We start from the raw sequence: 17,874 nt of genomic DNA on the forward strand, positions 1-17,874 counted from the left end.
ACTAAATTTCTCTCACTCTCTTTTCTAATTTTAAAGTCCTCTAATTTACATAATAAATGAAAGAACAAAAAAAAAAGAAAAATATTTGAACCATATTGAAACGGTTGAACTGATTTGAACCGAAAATTTATTCGTTTCATTTCACTGTTCGAGTTCAAAAATATTGGTTTATGCTGAGAACAAAGTATTTATTGATTAACTATTACGATTGATCAGGGGATCAGGAAAATGCTCTTAAATCTCTTCTCGCACCCAAATTCAAGATTGAAATTTTAGACCTCACAGTAGGAGCGGAAAGGGAATGAGGAAGGGTGTGAGATAAAACAACGAAAAAAAAGTATTTATTAATTACTTCTGCAACTCACTACGAATTTACAAAACTCCACATGCCTATGCTAATGCCAAGGACTATGCTAATAACGTGATAATATTTTGTTTTTCCGGAATAATAATAATGTTTCATTCTTATAAAGTCACAAGGCATAATTCATGATTGATAGCGCGTCCCAAACATGGTAATTGGGCTCTTCCTTGCTGAAAAATCGGACGAAAACAGTAAATTTTATTTGAAAACTGACAAGTTATTAATTTATTGGTTCAACCACTTACTGGGTTTGTTTGGATTGCTTCATATTTTCCCAATTTTATTTGCTTACATCATCTTTACAATTTCCAATACACCTTTTTATCTTCCCAATATCTTTTTATCTCACATACATCACATCACAAAAAGTGCTACAGTAAAAATATCCCAAATAATCCCAAATAACTTACAATCCAAACAGACCCACTGATTGATAACTAGTCACGTCAACCTACCGAGTTATTGTCGAAACCATGGTTAATAACTATAGGTGGCACACACGGCATAAAAAGAGTGAATGTGATACTAATTAGTAAGCGCAGGGGTACTTGACAAAAAAAAAAAAAAAAAAAAAAGTAAGCACAGAGGTATTTACCATATTTACTCAAAAAACTTTTTTAATATAAAAGAAAATTATTAATTTTTTATACATAAACAATGAATACAATATCATCATTAATTAAATGTATTACAACTAATTTTAATTTGAATTTAAAATCTAAATTTTGTATATGTATCATATATCTAATCGTAATATATAAATATTGTATCTATAAGATTAACTTGAAAGAAAAATATTTTCACCTACAATTTTATACGTGTATAGTTGTATGTATATGTAGTACTGGAATGCCTACATGCATGGCGCAGTTTTACGTTAACAAGAGAATGAATGCAATTTATTGATCAATTTCCCTTACCTTTTAACCGAATCAAGCATTCACACCTGATGAATGAATGGGATGGATTCTGAAATGACATCCTCGAATCGACCGGAGTTTGATTACTTGTTCAAATTACTCTTAATTGGAGACTCTGGCGTTGGGAAAAGCACCCTTCTTGTCAGTTTTGCCTCTGACGCTTTTGAACAGCTTTCTCCAACAATTGGTATATATAATATATCTTTACGTTAATTTTTTTTTTCTTTTGCTTTCGTGTGATCTATTCTTGATTTGATGAAGTCTTGACTGTTTAGAGCTAAGAAAATTGTGGGTTCTGTTTGGAATTTGAAAATTTTGTCGGGTATACAAGAAAAATTTTCAAAAATCAGGGCAGAATGTTCGAAATCTATGAACTTTTTTGCCCCTTTGAAAAGCCTTAAACTCTGGGTTGATGATGGAAACTTCTTGTCGGTTGAAATTTGTTTCGTTATAAAAAAAATTGCGAGAAAATGTGAATGAAACTATTTTCATTTCTTTGATCTGAGTATCCAATTGGTTATTTCTGTTTGCAAAAGCATGGTTCAGTTTTTCCATTTTTTAGATAGTTTTACGATTCTCTTCAAAAATGGATTTTGCATTCTGATTGATGTAAGTGGTCAACTTAGCATATAACCAGAACAATAACAAACAAGAAAGGTAAATGTGGTTGTATTCGTGACTTTCCAATTGCATTCAAATTAATTAATCCGATTTCTGTACGTTATAGGTGTTGATTTCAAGGTAAAATATGTAAACATTGGGGGGAAAAAGCTTAAGCTTGCAATTTGGGACACAGGTAAGAAATACATTGTGATGCCAAGTCTGCTGCTTGTTCATGCTTGGTGTAGTATAATGTCCAGTTTCAATAATTTTGTATCTACTGCTTTTGCTTTCTACATGAGATTTTGATTGATCAAAATGTTGATCTTGATGCTGTCTAGCTGCTGAAGAATTAATACAACATGTTAATTATACAACCACCCTTTTATGTTCTGGACTACTTTACTTGATGAGCCTGAAACTTGTTGAACTGATGGAACTTTTCAAGTTTACATTCTGGAAGTTTTGGATGCTCACTTGCTATCTTCTGTAGATTATATAACTTTTGGTGATATCTCTTGTTAGATATACTTTCCACAGGCATTTATGTGTTCGAACATACGTCAGTATGGGGGATGCCTTTGATCAATGTCATAGTTCTAGGGGAAAAAATGGTTGGGAGTTCTTTTCATTGTTGATGAGGTCTTAGCAAAAGACTTAACACTTTTGATTGGGAAGGGCAAAGGAAGCTTTGGAAGAGTGTTTTTTACCAAGGAGTGGAATGCTGCAGCAGCAAATTTAAAATGGCAATCGAGTCTTTACTGGAATTCTTTTGTTGTCAATGACTGTTCTCTGCTGTATAGAACAAAGATAATTTAGCAATAGCTCTTCTAGTTGCAGGAGGCCTTCTTTTAGCATGGTGGCTCACATGAGAAATTCAATTGAAACAGATAATGGCAAGAGGGTGAGAAAGAGAATGAATCAGTATGTTATTTAAAAGATTTTGGAAATTAGTGGCAGTTCTAATATATATATGTCTTCTGAGTATTCTCTAGTCCTGAGTGTGAAAGTCAAGTACTAATGAGTCTCAATGGTTTTATTCCTATCTGGTATTTGATCCAACTATCCTACAAAAGTCACATTGATTCATGTAGGGGTTCTGATGTAAGAAATAATAGCCGACTGACTGAGAATAACTGATTCTTGTATCGATAGCAGGTTGGACCTTTCCTCCAAAACTTGTTATGATGTTTGTTGATTTAATGTGCAGCTGGTCAGGAAAGGTTCAGAACATTAACAACCTCATACTACAGAGGAGCACAAGGGATTATCATGGGTATTTCATTTACATTTTCACTGATCAATGTTATTAGCATGACACAAGGTTTCGGCGAAGCACACCTATTTCTCCAATTCAAACTTCAAGATGATCCTGTTTACATGCATCATCCATAGAACTTTACTACTTTGTTGATCTTGTTGTGACACAGTTTATGATGTAACAAGACGGGAAACATTCACCAACCTTTCTGAAGTTTGGGCCAAGGAGATTGACCTTCACTTAACGAATCCAGATTGCATCAAGATGCTTGTTGGAAACAAAGTTGACAAGGTAATTTGTTCATCTATCCAGGAATTGATTTGAAGAACTGTAAGGATAACACCACTTGTGTTGAAATGAGATTTTGTAAAACATTTCGGTGAAATAAGATGAATGTGCCAGAAACATAAGAGATAGCCATGGGAATTTCAAAGAATCAACCTCCAATTTAATATTTCCTTCGGTTCAGATTCAGATAATAGTAGCAGGTATGAGTATCTAAAAGTTCAGAATTTGAAGCATTTATAGTCTTGTCAACTAATTCTTACATAAATCAGCCCAAGAGAATGATCTTTTTCTTTTCTTCTAATGGTGTAACACAAATCCTTCAGTAGCTAAAATTTTATTATGATATGCTGCCTTTCTTCCTGCCATAGCCCTCCATCCAATATACACGTACATATGCACATAACCAAAAAGAATTTACGTGTTTGTGGACTTGTCCTGATTTCTTGACAGACTTGTAAATACGAACTAGGTGCTAATAGAATTGATTTTTGCCCTTGTCACATCTTCTGTTGGACTCTTGTCCTTCCCTACTCTTGAATCTTTTGCCAGTGGGCGTAAAATCACTTCTTGACAGATTTTGTGCATTGTCTCCAACTAAGACGCTGAACCTGAAAAAGTATCCTTCATGCTATATTAGTCGAAACATCTCATGCTTTACTTTTCGTATTCTGTTTTTCCTTGTGTATATGCAATTAGAGGCCTCATTTCTTATTTGATTTGTAGACTATAGTCCTACTACATAAGAGGGTCTAGTGCTTCTGTTTGATGATTTTCATTTGATTCATTACATGACTTGTCAAATCATATGGCATACACTCCATTTCTGAAACATGAAATTTTGGTCAAGTGATATGTGAAGCTTTTTCATTGTTCATGTTCAAAATTCCTCCAAGATGTGTTGCTTCTGGACTTCTTTGTTTCCTGAAGGCATCTCTCCCCCAGTTTTGGTTGGATTCAAGCTGCATTTTGCATACATTATGCGCCTTTTGCTGCTTTTTTTTCTACTCTTATTCTTCTTCACTTAACATTGTTTGTTTTTGAAACTCTTGAAGTTTTCTGTGATCTCAATTCCAATACGAAGTTTTCTTCACATTTGAGCAGAGATATCAGGCACTAATTCTCTGATTCTTCCAGGAGGGTGAACGTTCGGTAACCAAAAAGGAAGGAATAGATTTTGCTAAGGAATATGGGACCCTTTTCATCGAATGCAGTGCAAAAACGCAACTCAATGTGCAGCTTTGTTTCGAAGAGCTTATCTTGAAGGTTAGTCAAATCTGAATCAACAAATTTGTTTTGTAGACCTTATCAACAAATTTTTTTCAAACAAGTTTTGCGGCCATTCAATCCTTGGGCTGCAATCACTTCTCCCATTTGTTGATGGATTCAATTTCTTTCATTTTTATTATACTCCTAATGAACTATGTTTCTTAACAGATTCTGGATACTGAAAGCCTCTTAGCTGAGGGCTGCAAGGGTGTGAAAAAGAACATATTCAAAGAAAAGCCACTGGAATCTGACACTTCCTCAAGTAGCTGTTGCTAATCCTTGTTTCTCCTAAAACTTCTAACACCTATTTTGATCCCTTCAGTTATTAGCCACTATTACTTGTATAAAACTTGATCTAAGCAATGATATCACAAGTTGGCTTCCACATTGTATAACTTGTTATTGACTGGAATTTTTTTTGGGAACTCTTTTGGCTCAACATTTGACAAATGGCTTGTTTATGGTTTCTTTTTTTTTTTTTTTTCATTGATTAGATTTAGGATAACATCTACTATAAATATTGTTTACAACTTTCTCTCATTCATCTCAACATTTGTGCTATTAAGATTGATTATTTCGTACTACCCTTAAGTTGAGCATTCTGCTACTTCCAGGGGGGGATTTTCCCTTTTCTTTTTCTTTCTTATTATGAGATAGAAAATTTCAGAAGATTTCCTGTAGGATCATCCCCAGAACAAGAAGCCACTAAAATTTGGTTACCACAATGAAGCCTCAATTTAAATGTTAACATACCCAATCTTCTTTTTTTTTTTTTACAAAAAAATATTTTTTGAGAAAACAAAGAACTTCATTAATAAGATTACTGGATATCGTCTATAGCACGACTTGCTTGATAAAACTTAGAAAGGTTTAACAGGGATTCAGAAAGGTCGGCAGCTTTCGCATAATAAGCTAGACAATGCGCAATCTCATTGGCATATTTTAGAACTCAAAGTACATTGACAGTATACTGATGCAAGAAAACAAAGTGAATATCTTCAATTATCGAGCCTAGAGTAGATAGAAGATCATCTTCATCATTAATGAGCTTGGTAATTGAAGATGCGTCGCCCTCCAACATGAACAGGTCTACTTGATTGCTTTAAAAATTACACTTTATGCTAATAATTGAAGTGTGAATCCAGAGAGGGAGCATTTGCAGTCCAATAGATAGTCTAACCATTGGAGCTTTTTCTGGACTTCCATACAAGCATGAAGCAGATTGGTAAATTGCGTCTACCTTCTATATTTTAGAGGCATATTTGGAGTCGAGAGATATATCTGACTTCAATGCTTAATTGTTTTATTTAGTTTTTTTCTTTGGAATACAATACTATTACAATTGGTCCTATACTGAGGGATAGGAGAGGGACTTAACCCCTCCTCTAGTAGCCAACTAATGCTTAACTATGAAATGTAAGAAAGTATAAATTAGTTTCTCAATTCAGGGCTATTCTTGAATGGTGTAACATTTTTTGAACATTTTATAATTCTGAGTAAACTGCTTATACATCCTTACAACATAGGCGTGATATTCTATTACTGTTCATGTAGATCGCATGCATAATAATTACATCCCAGTCATAAAATTTTATAAGTAGTTTACGTAGAGTTACATCTTATTCAAAAAATATTACGCGGTTCGACTGGCAACCCTCGGTAGCCTGGTCCTGAAGAGATGTTAGTCGGGTGCAGAGTTAAAGTCAGCTTCAAATACGGCATGAATGGAAGCCATATAAAACTACCATTCTATATTACTACTTATTGGTTTCTTACCAATTCTTTCTCTTCCATGGCAGGTTGTTCAGCAGCACACACCGTTGGTACGTGCTATGCCAGATAGTCAACGCTATACTTGAATCTGCGCAAATTGTGCAGTTCAAATATATAATATATAAACGCGGCCTAATTTTAAATGCAAAAACCAATGTTTTCAGAATCGGACTGGATCGGCCGAATTGTCACCAGTCCGTCTAATGCTAAAGCCGGAAGTTCATGGAGAACCGTTGAAACCCGGACGAACCGTTAAGAACCGTGAACCGGCGGTTTTTTAAATTCTTCAACAAAATATCAAGAATGATGTAACTAAGATTCGAACCTGGGTCTCCAAGTTTGGATATGACAATCTCACCGCTAGACTATAGTTAAGTTTATTGAAAATTTTACTTGACTAAAAAATATATTAAAACATCAAGTTCTTCTCTTATTTTTTTTTTTCAATTTTTTCTTCTTAACCATTTTTAACCCAAATATCCACAACAAGATTTTCTCAAGTCTTCACCATTATTATCAGGTTATTATCTTTAGAAAATTGTAAACAAGTTAAAAATTTCAACTTTTCTTGTTTTCCAACATCTTAGTAAGTTTAATTTTTTTCTTTTCAAGGTTTTTTTTTCTATATTATTATCTTTAGTTGATTTTTTGCATTTTCTTCTTTTTCCCCTCAATTTTCATATGTTTCCCTCATTTTTGTTTTATTTTTATTCGATTAATTAAGGATGAAATTTTTGCAAAAGTAGTGCACATCTGTGTAGGAATTGGGTAGGAATTACAAATAATAACATTGGGTTGGTCAAAAATATGGTAGTTGGCACATAATCGAAGCTATTGATAATTAAATTTAAAATAATTAATGGTATAGGATCATTGAATTTAATATAACATGTTAATTAGTAATGTTTAGTAGCAATTAATTTTTTATGTGTTTAACTGTATATTTGTTTTTCAAAAATTTTTAGTTTTTTTTAGTTTGAGCAATTAGATTTATATTTTTATAATAAAATTTTAACTTTTTCAGCTTAAGTTGATGAAATTGTGAAGGTGGTGTGGTTGCTTATCATGCCACTGATAAAAGTTTGCTATTCAAATAGTTTGTCTTAACTTGAACTCTTTTATGGATTTTTTTAAGGGTTGTAAAAGAATTTCAATATTTAATTTATTTATTTTTTGTGTTTTTATTTGTGATAATTAGTGAACATTTGGATTGTATCTATTTATGTTTATAATGAATTTATGAAAACTTATGGTGAATTATGATATTTTAATTATATTTATCATTCCATGTTTTATGTATAACTTTTAGAAAATTTATTATTATCATAACTTAAATTAAGTTATGTTGGTAAAGTTCAAGTGTAGAATGAAACCTGTTTAGTACTTAACACTAAAAAAAAATAAAAAAAAAATAAAAAGTGAACCTTTGAACCGGCCGATCGGACCGGTCGGATCGGTCGAACCACGAACCGGCCACCTCTCCGGTTCACTGACTGGTCCGAGTTTAAAAACATTGGCAAAAACCATTCGTTTTTTGTGCCCCATAGGGTCCATAACCTCCCAACCCCATGACATTGGCCAAACCTTGAAACTTGGTAAGATGGAACTGAGGGCTCCCTACACTTCTTCATTTCCCACTACTTTGAGATCTTATACATTCTTTGCAAGACCATACAGAAATAAGTTGCATGCTTTCTAAAATTAGTCTAAAGTTTACCAGATTAAGTCATAAAAGACGGTTAGCTTTTCATACAATTGTCGGTACAAAAGTTGAATTTGACATGCTCATGAATCAATGACAAAGAATTCCCTCTTGGACATCAAGCTATAAACCAATACAAGGCATGCTTGATTGCTTGGGTTCTTTTTATTGTTTTTTTTTTTTTTCTCTTGGAACGTGTATTTGGACAAATAATGTACATCTTAAACTAATTCACCATTTTTGGCTCAAAGAGATTGTATAATACAGCTTCTGGAACTTTTCCACCTGAGGCACCAACTAGGGGCTAGCAGCCTCTTTTGGTTGTTCAACCCAAGTGGAATTTAGCAACTTGAGCAACATTCTTGCCTTGGCCTTGGTCCTCCCACTACACTGGCTCTGAAGGAGTAAAAGCAGCTGAGTCAAGACACCTGCAGAGATTGCTTCTTCCCTGGCATGATTAGAATCACAACACAAGGCTAATAATGAATTCACAGCACTCTCACTTCCTTGATGATCTGATACTCTGAAAACCATCTTGACTAGAGCTCTGACACAACTAGGATTACTGATTACTACTTCTTTGGCACTCTCCACCACCAACAGCCTTTCGATTGTTGCTATTGCTGTTGGGGCTAATTTCCTTTGATAGTTTTCGGATTCCAGGATATATGCTATTAGCCTTTCAACTGCACCTTCTCTTACCAAATTTTCTCGGGTTGTTTCCAAACAAGATAGTGCTGAGATGGCCTTGATTCCAGCTTCAGAAGCTTCAGAAGTTTCAGCCAAAAGATTGAGAAGTTCTTGCTGCAACTTGGTTGATTTTCCTAGCATAATAGAAACCTGTTGTGTTTCCATGGATGAAGAAATTACCTCAACAATATGGCACAAGTTCCTCTTGATGTTCACATTGCCTCTGTAGAAGAGTGAAAGGAAGCAGTCAAGGACTGGTTCTTCTTTAAGCATGTTTAATGATGTGAGATCGCTAAATGGTAACAACTTCAAGGCACAAGCCAATGCTCGTTCGGAAAACCTCAAATCATCTTCAGAACAAGAACCATTGACCTTTCTGAAAATTTTTTCTAGCAGTAAGGGAAAGATGTCTAGTTGGATCAAGCAAGAATTCTGCAAAGGAAGCTCCTCAGATAATATGTAAACTTTTTCAACTATTTCAAGCTTTTCTTCCAATGTGGAATCCTCTGAATCAAGTCTGTGCTTGAGTACAGAAATGCAATCGACGTGATTGATCATTTCGCGGTAATCAAGACAAAATTGGCTATCCTCTTGAAGCCATTGATCTATCAGATGGCGAAGGGTGTGGTTGGGAACCATGGAAAGATCATCAAGCTTCTGCATTGTGACAGGACACGTTAGATTTCCAGCAGCAAGCCACTTTTCTATGCTGGATCGATCATAAGTTTGTCCTGTGCAAAGAGTTACTGGATCTGTGAACAAATCTAGACTGATAGGACACTTGAACAAAGGTGGAATAGCCATCTCTCTTTCTTTCGTGGATTGATAAACCAGTTCTACAATTTTATGAACCAAAAAAACTTCAGCCAATGAACAATTCTCATAAGAGATAAAATGATGAAGATAAGTACCAATCAATGATGCCTCAGGACTAGCTGGCCTCTAGAAGGACTAAATCCGATGTGGAACATCAACGCCCACAACTCTGACTAGGCAAGTATGCAACTGTAAAAATGCTTCCAAACTTGCTAAAATGGCTCAAGAATTGAATGCATTTTCAGTTTAGATACAAGGGATAAGTTTGAAATGACAAGCTAAAATTTATACTATGGGAAAATCACAATCCAAACAAAGAGGGGTGTGAAAGTGAACGGTTAAAGCTAAGAGACAGGAGGAAAGCTGGAGAGTTTGGGATCTTAGTTGGAAGGATCAGAAGATTATTGCAACATACAAACACTAGAAGATGGCCCCAAACCAAAAGCAGGGGCCTTATCCTAGTGAGAGTATTGAAGAGAACCAATACTATAGAATGATTAAGATGGGGACCCATTTTTTCTTTGCTCCAATATTTATCATTCAGTCAAAGTGTCGCACCAAGAAAAGCACTCCAATTGCTGATGAATCTTTGAAGTTTGAATCAACTTTGAATATAAATGCATCGTCCTTTTCACAGACGTATATGATAGATTTATCCTCTGGGGCTGGGAAGCAAAACATTGGTTCAATGATATTGGCCCTTATGGAGATTTTTCGTTTGCCATTTTGGGTGAGGGCTTTGAGCGGTTTGGAAATTTAATATGGTTTATTGACTGGTTTTATCTTTTTGTCTTTTATTGGGAAAACCATAGAATACTTATATTTGCATAATATCAGTCGGCCAATCTTTCATCAACATGGACCTCTTTGAGTCTCTGAGAAACCACAACAAATCCATAAGAGGAACATTTTTTTTTTCCCTTAAAGAAACAAATACTGCAGTAGCCTAACGATACAGAAACTAAACTACTCGATACTTGAATTAAGCATGCTTAGTAAGAGTTCTTTCAAATTTTGATTCACCAACTAATCAAACGAAACGAGAGCGGCATTTATTATTTATTAAAATTTCAACCTCGACTCGAGTGCGACTTGATTTTAATATGTAAAAAGAAACAAAGAACTACTTGAGTATTATTCGAGTCTGGCTTGATAAGTGAATAACTTAAACCTGATTTTAAGTTTGTTCAATTAGGTAAAACCAAATAGAAATAATTTCCTCTTTAATATTCAGCAACAAGTTTGACTTCAAACTCAAGTGAAATGGTGATGTAAATGTAGATATGCTTTGGATCATACAAACTTTGAAAGTTTACCAATAATAAATCTATGGCATATTCTATTTGCAACTATGCAAAATCCCTAAGAAATGTTATTCCCATTTTGGCCGACCTAATGAGGTAATTGTGTCCAATAGTCGGTCGTTTGGCTTAAATCCATTATACACCACAAGTGATCAAAAAGAGAATAAAAGACAAAGAGGCATAAAAATTAAAAAAAAAAAAAAAAAAGACAGAGAGAGAGAGGATAAAGTCACTTCAAAAAAAGTTTTCAATCCTCACAGCAGTATTCACTTTTTCCTCCTTCGGTCCTTCCTAGCAATGCAATTTTAACTTTTTTTAATAGAAGAAAAAACCTCAACTAAATCAATTAGTCACCGGAAATCTTATACTTTCTGATCTTTTGAATTGTTGCCATTTGACTGTTAAAAAGAACGTTAATCAAACACAGTTCTAGAACAAATTGACCTAAGTAAACAAATCAGATCATGATACATCATCAAAGTTGAATTTTCTATTATTGCAAAAAACAAAAAAAAAAAAAGCCACATCATGTTAGAAGTAAATTATTTTCTGTCTCTATTTTCTTTATAGAGAATATAACTTTAGAATGTGGATGTTTGATGGTAATTGAATACGACTAAAAAGGACCCATCAGTTATCCGTTATCCTTACACTTAGGAATTTGAAAATATTATGGTAACTTACATAACAAACAAACAAACAAAAATTTTAAATACAATTGATCTTTCAAATAAATAACTATAATGTGCTAAACAACGTAAATGAATAGTAGCTTAAATTGTGTTCTAAACTATGACGAAGCTAAATATAAATACTTAATGAAGCATGTAACGAATAACATGATGATTTTCTTCTTTGGAACTCTTCCACTCTCCACGTACTTTTCCTTTCCCTGCTTCTTAAATCCCGCCTCTCTTCTACTAGAAAATATTTATAAAAAATATAAATAAAAAAAAACTCTTCCACTCACATAATTCGTTTGCATAAAAATTAGTGTATAATCGATTACTAACAGCTGCAAATCACATTCGTGGTTCTTGGACTTAAGCTTCTACTTGCTAAAATTTCTTGAGGAAATTTCCAATTTTTGGCCTATCTTCACCACCTTCATCCCATTTTTGACCGGATTCTTTAGTGTACCTCTTCAATTATATTCTCCCGAAAATTCTTCGTATAATTAAAGACGGAGTTCAGCATTATTCTCCATGTACATGAACCTCAAGGTTGCTAACATGTAGGTTACTCTTTCAATTTGTGCTACACACAGTTCATATTGCTACTAAAATAGTAGTATTCTCATCATGGTACAGATTGTACCAATTAACTTTTTGTAGGCAAAAAATTATTGAATTTCCAAACACTATACAACGTATTCAATTTCCCACGGAACTAATTAAATACGTTGAATAAAAGAAGTTGGTTTAACATTATAAGAGTTGAGAATCATCTTGTAACACAAAGTATTTGGTAAGAATTTCTAATTTGTACAATCAATAGGCAAAGTGCATGAACCTATTGCATAGAATATTACGTGCATGTATCAAAAGCAGAGGACCCGTAAGCAAGAAGAAATAGTGCGTAATAAGCCCTTTGGCTTTTGACTGGCCTAACATTTTATGCCTGTCTTTGCCCATCAGAATTCAAAATGAAATGGGTGGCTGCTCTAGGGTCCTACCATCACTGTTAACAACAGTGTTAACAACCATTGTCGCGTTCCCATTGCCGTTTCTTTGTGAAGCATATAGCTAAAGAAATAAAAATTATTTTGCCGAGAAAACTTTGGTCTAGTGGTTAAAGTTTAAGTTTTAAGTATCAGCGATTAATATTGGATTCTAATCTTTCTGCATCTTCTCCCGTTTTTTAATTCCGCCCCTCCCTGGCTAGAAAATTTTTTAAAAAATAACATATATTTCCTCTGTTTTTTTGTTAAAATAATTCATGCAGTTTCTTCGGTGGTCAGAAATATTAGGAATTTTTGACGTTAGAATTCTTTTTTGCTATGTACTAAAAGAAACCACAAAAAATTCATTTTCTTTATTGGTCAATTTCTTCGCCATCACCATCGTTTCTAACCAAAAAGAGCATTGCATGTGGAACCTATATTGATGGTTGCATGCCTAACAGTGAAAGTTATTGTAAATGTTGGGTAAATTACACTTTATTCTTCTGTGATTTAATATTTTTTACATAACCCCCTTTGATTTTAAAAGCTATACATAGCCCTCTCATGATTTGAATTAAAGTGTTAAAATAACGGAAATGATCATTCGTAACGGAGTCACCTAAAATGTCAAAAATGCCCTTATGTAAAGTTGAAAATTATTTATTAACCAAAGGGGGTTATGTGTATATTTTAAAAACAACAAGGACCTTATATGATAATGTATGAAACTATAAGAGAATTATATGATAAAATATAAAATCATACAGGGTTAGTGTGTCCTGTATTTATAAAGGTAATTTCGGTATTTTTAAAAGTTTCATTATGAATGATCATTTCCGTCATTTTGACACTTTAATCTAAACCATAAGGGAGTTATGTATAATTTTTGAAATTATATAAAATTATGTAAAAAAATACTAAATCAAAAGAGGGTAAAGTGTAATTTGCCCATAAATGTCTGAAGTTGAGTATGACTGTTCACACGGTTCACGGTCTTTGAAACCATCATGTACCATCATCATAAGATTAGGGAAGCAATTATTTTGCCCAACGATACAAAAGGAATGGATGTGAACCATCTTTTGTATTTAAGTGTTTTGATTTATCATCTAGTGGGGAAGGTGAAAATCAACAGAAAGAGTCAAAGGATGGCCAAAAACTAAGAGACAAAGGCGAACACAGAAAGAAACATAGGAACATCAAGATTGCTATGTAGAATTTTCAGCTTTGACTACTATCTTGTCTGCCACTAGATGATTCTACTCCAACTAAACTTGCAAAGAGCCCACTCTCTCTATTTAATACGGCATTGGTCCCATCTTGATAGTAGTGTTAATTTTTTCACACAGTTTGAAAAAAATTAATTAACTTTATTAGAAGAGTAAATCTAATCTATTATTTTTCTAAAATACTCTTCTATTAATATTAGGAATATGATTAATCATTATATTTTTACATTAGTTACAACAATAATACTATGGAATATTGCAGCATTCAAGATACCAATCAAATCAATAACTAAATAAGATATGTTATACTCGTTTACATTAGATAAGGATATTCTAAAAAAATTACAAGTTTAATGTAATAATAACAAAACGATCAAAGTGGGACAGAGGCAGTATTAATTTGGTATGTTTGGATAGCCTCTATTTGCACAAAAATTATTTATTTGCATCATAAATATATTTTTCAATATATCTTTTTATTTTTTCAATCACATTTTTATCTCACATGCATGATACATCACATCACAAATAGTGCTACAATAATTATTCTAAATAATATCTCAAATAAACTCCTAAAGTGCTACATAAAAGTGCAGTAAATGTGCATATTAAAGGGAAACTCTTACATTTTTTTTGTAATATTTTGAGATTCAAACTATAATATTTACAAGGATTTTTAAAAAAAAAATATTTTCAAGGATATAAGTGAAAAGTTTAAACATTCTAAATATGGCTGTGAATTAGGCCTTTGGGCCACGTTTTGATATGCCCAAGTCTAGACCCAAATAAAAATCTAAAAATTGTGCTTGGGGCCATGCCCACTCCGGTTTAAACTAGTATGGATCAACCTTACCCCTTTTGTTTTATACGGTGTCGGGTTCTAGAAACAAGTTGGTCCAAATTTAACAAATCACCCTTAAAATATTATCTTACAAAAAGTATAAGACATTAATTAAATGTAATGTATTTAAATTACATCAAATTAAAGATCTTAGGTTCAAATCTTACTTTCCCTTTAGGCTTCTTAAATCCCACCCCCCTTACTAAAAAAAATTTTAAAAAAGATATTAGTTAAACAAATCAAGGTTTAAGATGCTTAACACAAGAGTACTCATAATTTCAAATTATGAATTTCTTAATGAAACTATAATTTTAAACAATGAGTATGTGCATATGTGTTTGCGTGTGTGCACTGCCCCGCACATGTTGAAGGGTTCTTCCATGAGCTATCAAGATCTGAAACCTATAGAGTGCAGCTGCTGGCTTTAAAGGTTCAATAACCAAATCAATCCAGAGGTCTTGAAAAAGATAGCAACCAAGGCCTTGCAAAGGGTATAGATAGGACACGAGAATAGAATCATAGAAGAGGGCAGTGAGAGCTCAAGAATTATGTTTATCTTGAAAAAGATCTACTCCTTTCAAGGCAGTAAATTTATTCCATTTATACGTACCTCCCTTAAACCGCCTGTCAAGTATCCCATCCTTAAGGCTAACTAGTTTTTTAGGCCTCGCGCTACGCGCGAGGTTGCCCTAACTTGTGTTAATTTAATTTAATTTTATGGAGTAGGTTAAACGATGATAATTGGTAATATGATTGCATTCGATAATTAGAAAGTCATTTTGTATGGAAGGTATAGATGTATCAGTGTATGTATATAGATATATACATTTAATGTAGAATGAAGATCAACTGATTCTTTAAAGACGTTGGATGAAAAAAATGTCAGATGTGTAAACAAAAGAAACCATAGTGTTTCGGTACTGTGTTATCACATAAGAATATAGGTCGTTTATAATACTTATGGGTTTAAACTTTACAAAAGATTAAGTCACACTGGAATTACATTGTTGATGTAAGTTTATGAACAAGGGGATCAATAATTTTAGAAGGAAGAATCTGACAACTTTGATCTTTTTACTGCGAAGAAAGCGGTCATATTGCTGGTTCAGAGCTCAAAAGGAAGCAGTGATTGCTCATAATATCAGTATATCAGAAAACTGTTTGTGTGTTGCTTGACTAAAAGAAAGGTCATAGATGAAATCTAGGAAATTGTTGTATTAAACTAATTGGAATCGTGAGACCAGACGAAGCTGCTGGATGATACAGAGAAAAACGAAAACGTCGGACGGGGAAAGAGTCTAGAGGTCTCTCGTACCCTCAGGTAGTTATCAAGAAGCGTGATCGAGTAGGGATTGACCGTATTGGAAATTTTTTTCTAACTATTTTGTAATGACGGTTGACTGATTAAGGCACAAGAATTTTGTTCATCTTCGAGGATGGTGCTGCGAAGGATGGTTGAAACTTGAGACTCGAGAGCAAGTAAAAAATGTTGAATGATTGCTTTCTTAATTATGATCAAGAGATATCTCAAGTATTCACTACCATTTAATAAAGTAGTTAAACGAACTTTCTCTCCTTCATTTCATATGTTCCAATATTTCTTCACTTGAGACAGTTACCTACGATCCGCAAGAAACGAACCCGTTTCAATCTTGTCCCTCTAGCAGGAACACTGCTGTCTAACCATTCTAATGACCTGCACTTGTACTCCAAAACGATTATCACGTCAAATCAAACATCATCATCTCTCTAGCTTACTTCGCAACAACAACATTAACTCCTGCTGATCCTCAATACTATGAGTCCTGCAAATACTCTCCTCCACTTGAGATAATTTTTTGGTACACGTGCATGCACATATTTGCTATAGAGAGAGACAGAGAGAGAACAATTGTCGCTGCGAATTCGAGAAAGAGTTGAATTTAAAGCATAACATGTCAGGCCGCATTCATCCATCGACAGCTCTAGCAGAGATTGTGTTCTGGTACTGTGCCTTGTTCCTGGCTTTAAAGTTGGTGTTAAGCTGCTGTGAATCAACTGAGGAGGAGTTTGAAGTGCAACAGTAGAAGCAGCAAATATTATCTTCATTACTACTTGAACAGCCGTGTGATGAGATTCATGCGGTACGTGAAGGAGAGACTCTGCATACTATCAGTGGAAAATGTGGGGATCCTTACATCTTTGAGCAGAATCCCTATATTCATGATCCAAATGATGTTTTCCCTGAGTTAGTCATCAAGATCACCCCTTTCACAAATATGTAGATGTTTCTCCTTTTAACCTATTCTTAAGCTCGTATGTTTGTTGCTCCTCTGTTTTGTTGAACCGGATGTTGAGGTTCAATGCTAATAGCCCCATTGTCCTCTCTCCTCTGTTTTTCTTTTTCATGCAATATATTATTTTGATTGTGCGTGAACCACGGTCTGTGGCTGCTTGTCTTGCTAGTTTCTATGATGAAATATGCAATTGCATGTTACTATTTCATCATTTTCAACTTTTTGCTTCTTTCTCGCGGGAAGGCATAATTTCTCGAGAATAAGTTCAAACTTGTACTGTGTTTTACGGTATTGTTCATCAAGCTTTTGCAGTAAAACGAAGGATCAATAGACATAGTGAGACAGAGTAACGAGCGCTTCTTTCACTTACACTACAAAGAGGGGGGACGGAGTGATAGACTCAGATTGATTTCAACCGTTATATGTAGTTGTTTTTAAACTGGTTTTTTTTTTCCCTGGTTGAAATATTTATTTTAAGTTAAACGTTCCTTTGTTGGAACACAAGGGAAATCGTAGTGAAGAACAAATTCAGTTTATCATGAAAATTCTTGTTTCTCAAAGTAAAACAAAGCAAGAAAGCTAAAGTGGGAAAACAAAAATATTGGGCTTAAATATAAAGTATGGAGTAGAGGTGTTGAAATGGATGACTTGGGTGGGTTTGGGTTGGATAAAATGGGTAATGGGTATAAGTGAATTAATTCATTTATACCCATTTAATTAGATAGGTATAAATGAGTACGTCAAAAAATGAATTTGGTAACTCAATTACCCATTTACAACTTATTTATTTTAACTTTTGGTTAACTCATTTAAATTTATTTTTGCAAAACAAGTTATCAATTTATACCACTCTTTGTACCCATTATTAGTTTTAAATATTT

The 17,874-nt window shown here is 33.8% G+C and overlaps 2 protein-coding genes across 3 annotated transcripts; one reads left to right on the top strand and one right to left on the bottom strand.

The window, feature by feature from the left end:
- The first annotated feature begins 1,326 nt into the window (after window positions 1-1,326).
- LOC113698104 (ras-related protein RABC1-like) lies at window positions 1,327-5,082 on the top strand. Its single transcript, XM_027217789.2, has 6 exons — window positions 1,327-1,471; window positions 2,012-2,080; window positions 3,095-3,160; window positions 3,315-3,436; window positions 4,568-4,696; window positions 4,868-5,082. Exons 1-6 carry the CDS (start codon window positions 1,327-1,329, stop codon window positions 4,973-4,975), a joined length of 639 nt encoding a protein of 212 aa, XP_027073590.2. The 3' UTR covers window positions 4,976-5,082.
- A 3,111-nt stretch (window positions 5,083-8,193) lies between these two features.
- LOC113698124 (U-box domain-containing protein 26-like) lies at window positions 8,194-10,131 on the bottom strand. Of its 2 annotated transcripts, XM_027217830.2 has the most exons (2): window positions 9,776-10,131; window positions 8,194-9,700 (listed from the first exon to the last, which is right to left on the bottom strand). In XM_027217830.2, exon 2 carries the CDS (start codon window positions 9,666-9,668, stop codon window positions 8,472-8,474), a length of 1,197 nt encoding a protein of 398 aa, XP_027073631.1. In that variant the 5' UTR covers window positions 9,669-9,700; window positions 9,776-10,131; the 3' UTR covers window positions 8,194-8,471. The 2 variants fall into 2 exon arrangements, with proteins under 2 accessions (XP_027073631.1, XP_027073632.1); XM_027217831.2 differs by having other exon boundaries at window positions 8,194-10,131.
- Window positions 10,132-17,874: the final 7,743 nt, after the last annotated feature.

The sequence above is a fragment of the Coffea arabica genome, chromosome 7c (assembly GCF_036785885.1).
Source record: "Coffea arabica cultivar ET-39 chromosome 7c, Coffea Arabica ET-39 HiFi, whole genome shotgun sequence".
Lineage (NCBI taxonomy): Eukaryota > Viridiplantae > Streptophyta > Magnoliopsida > Gentianales > Rubiaceae > Coffea > Coffea arabica.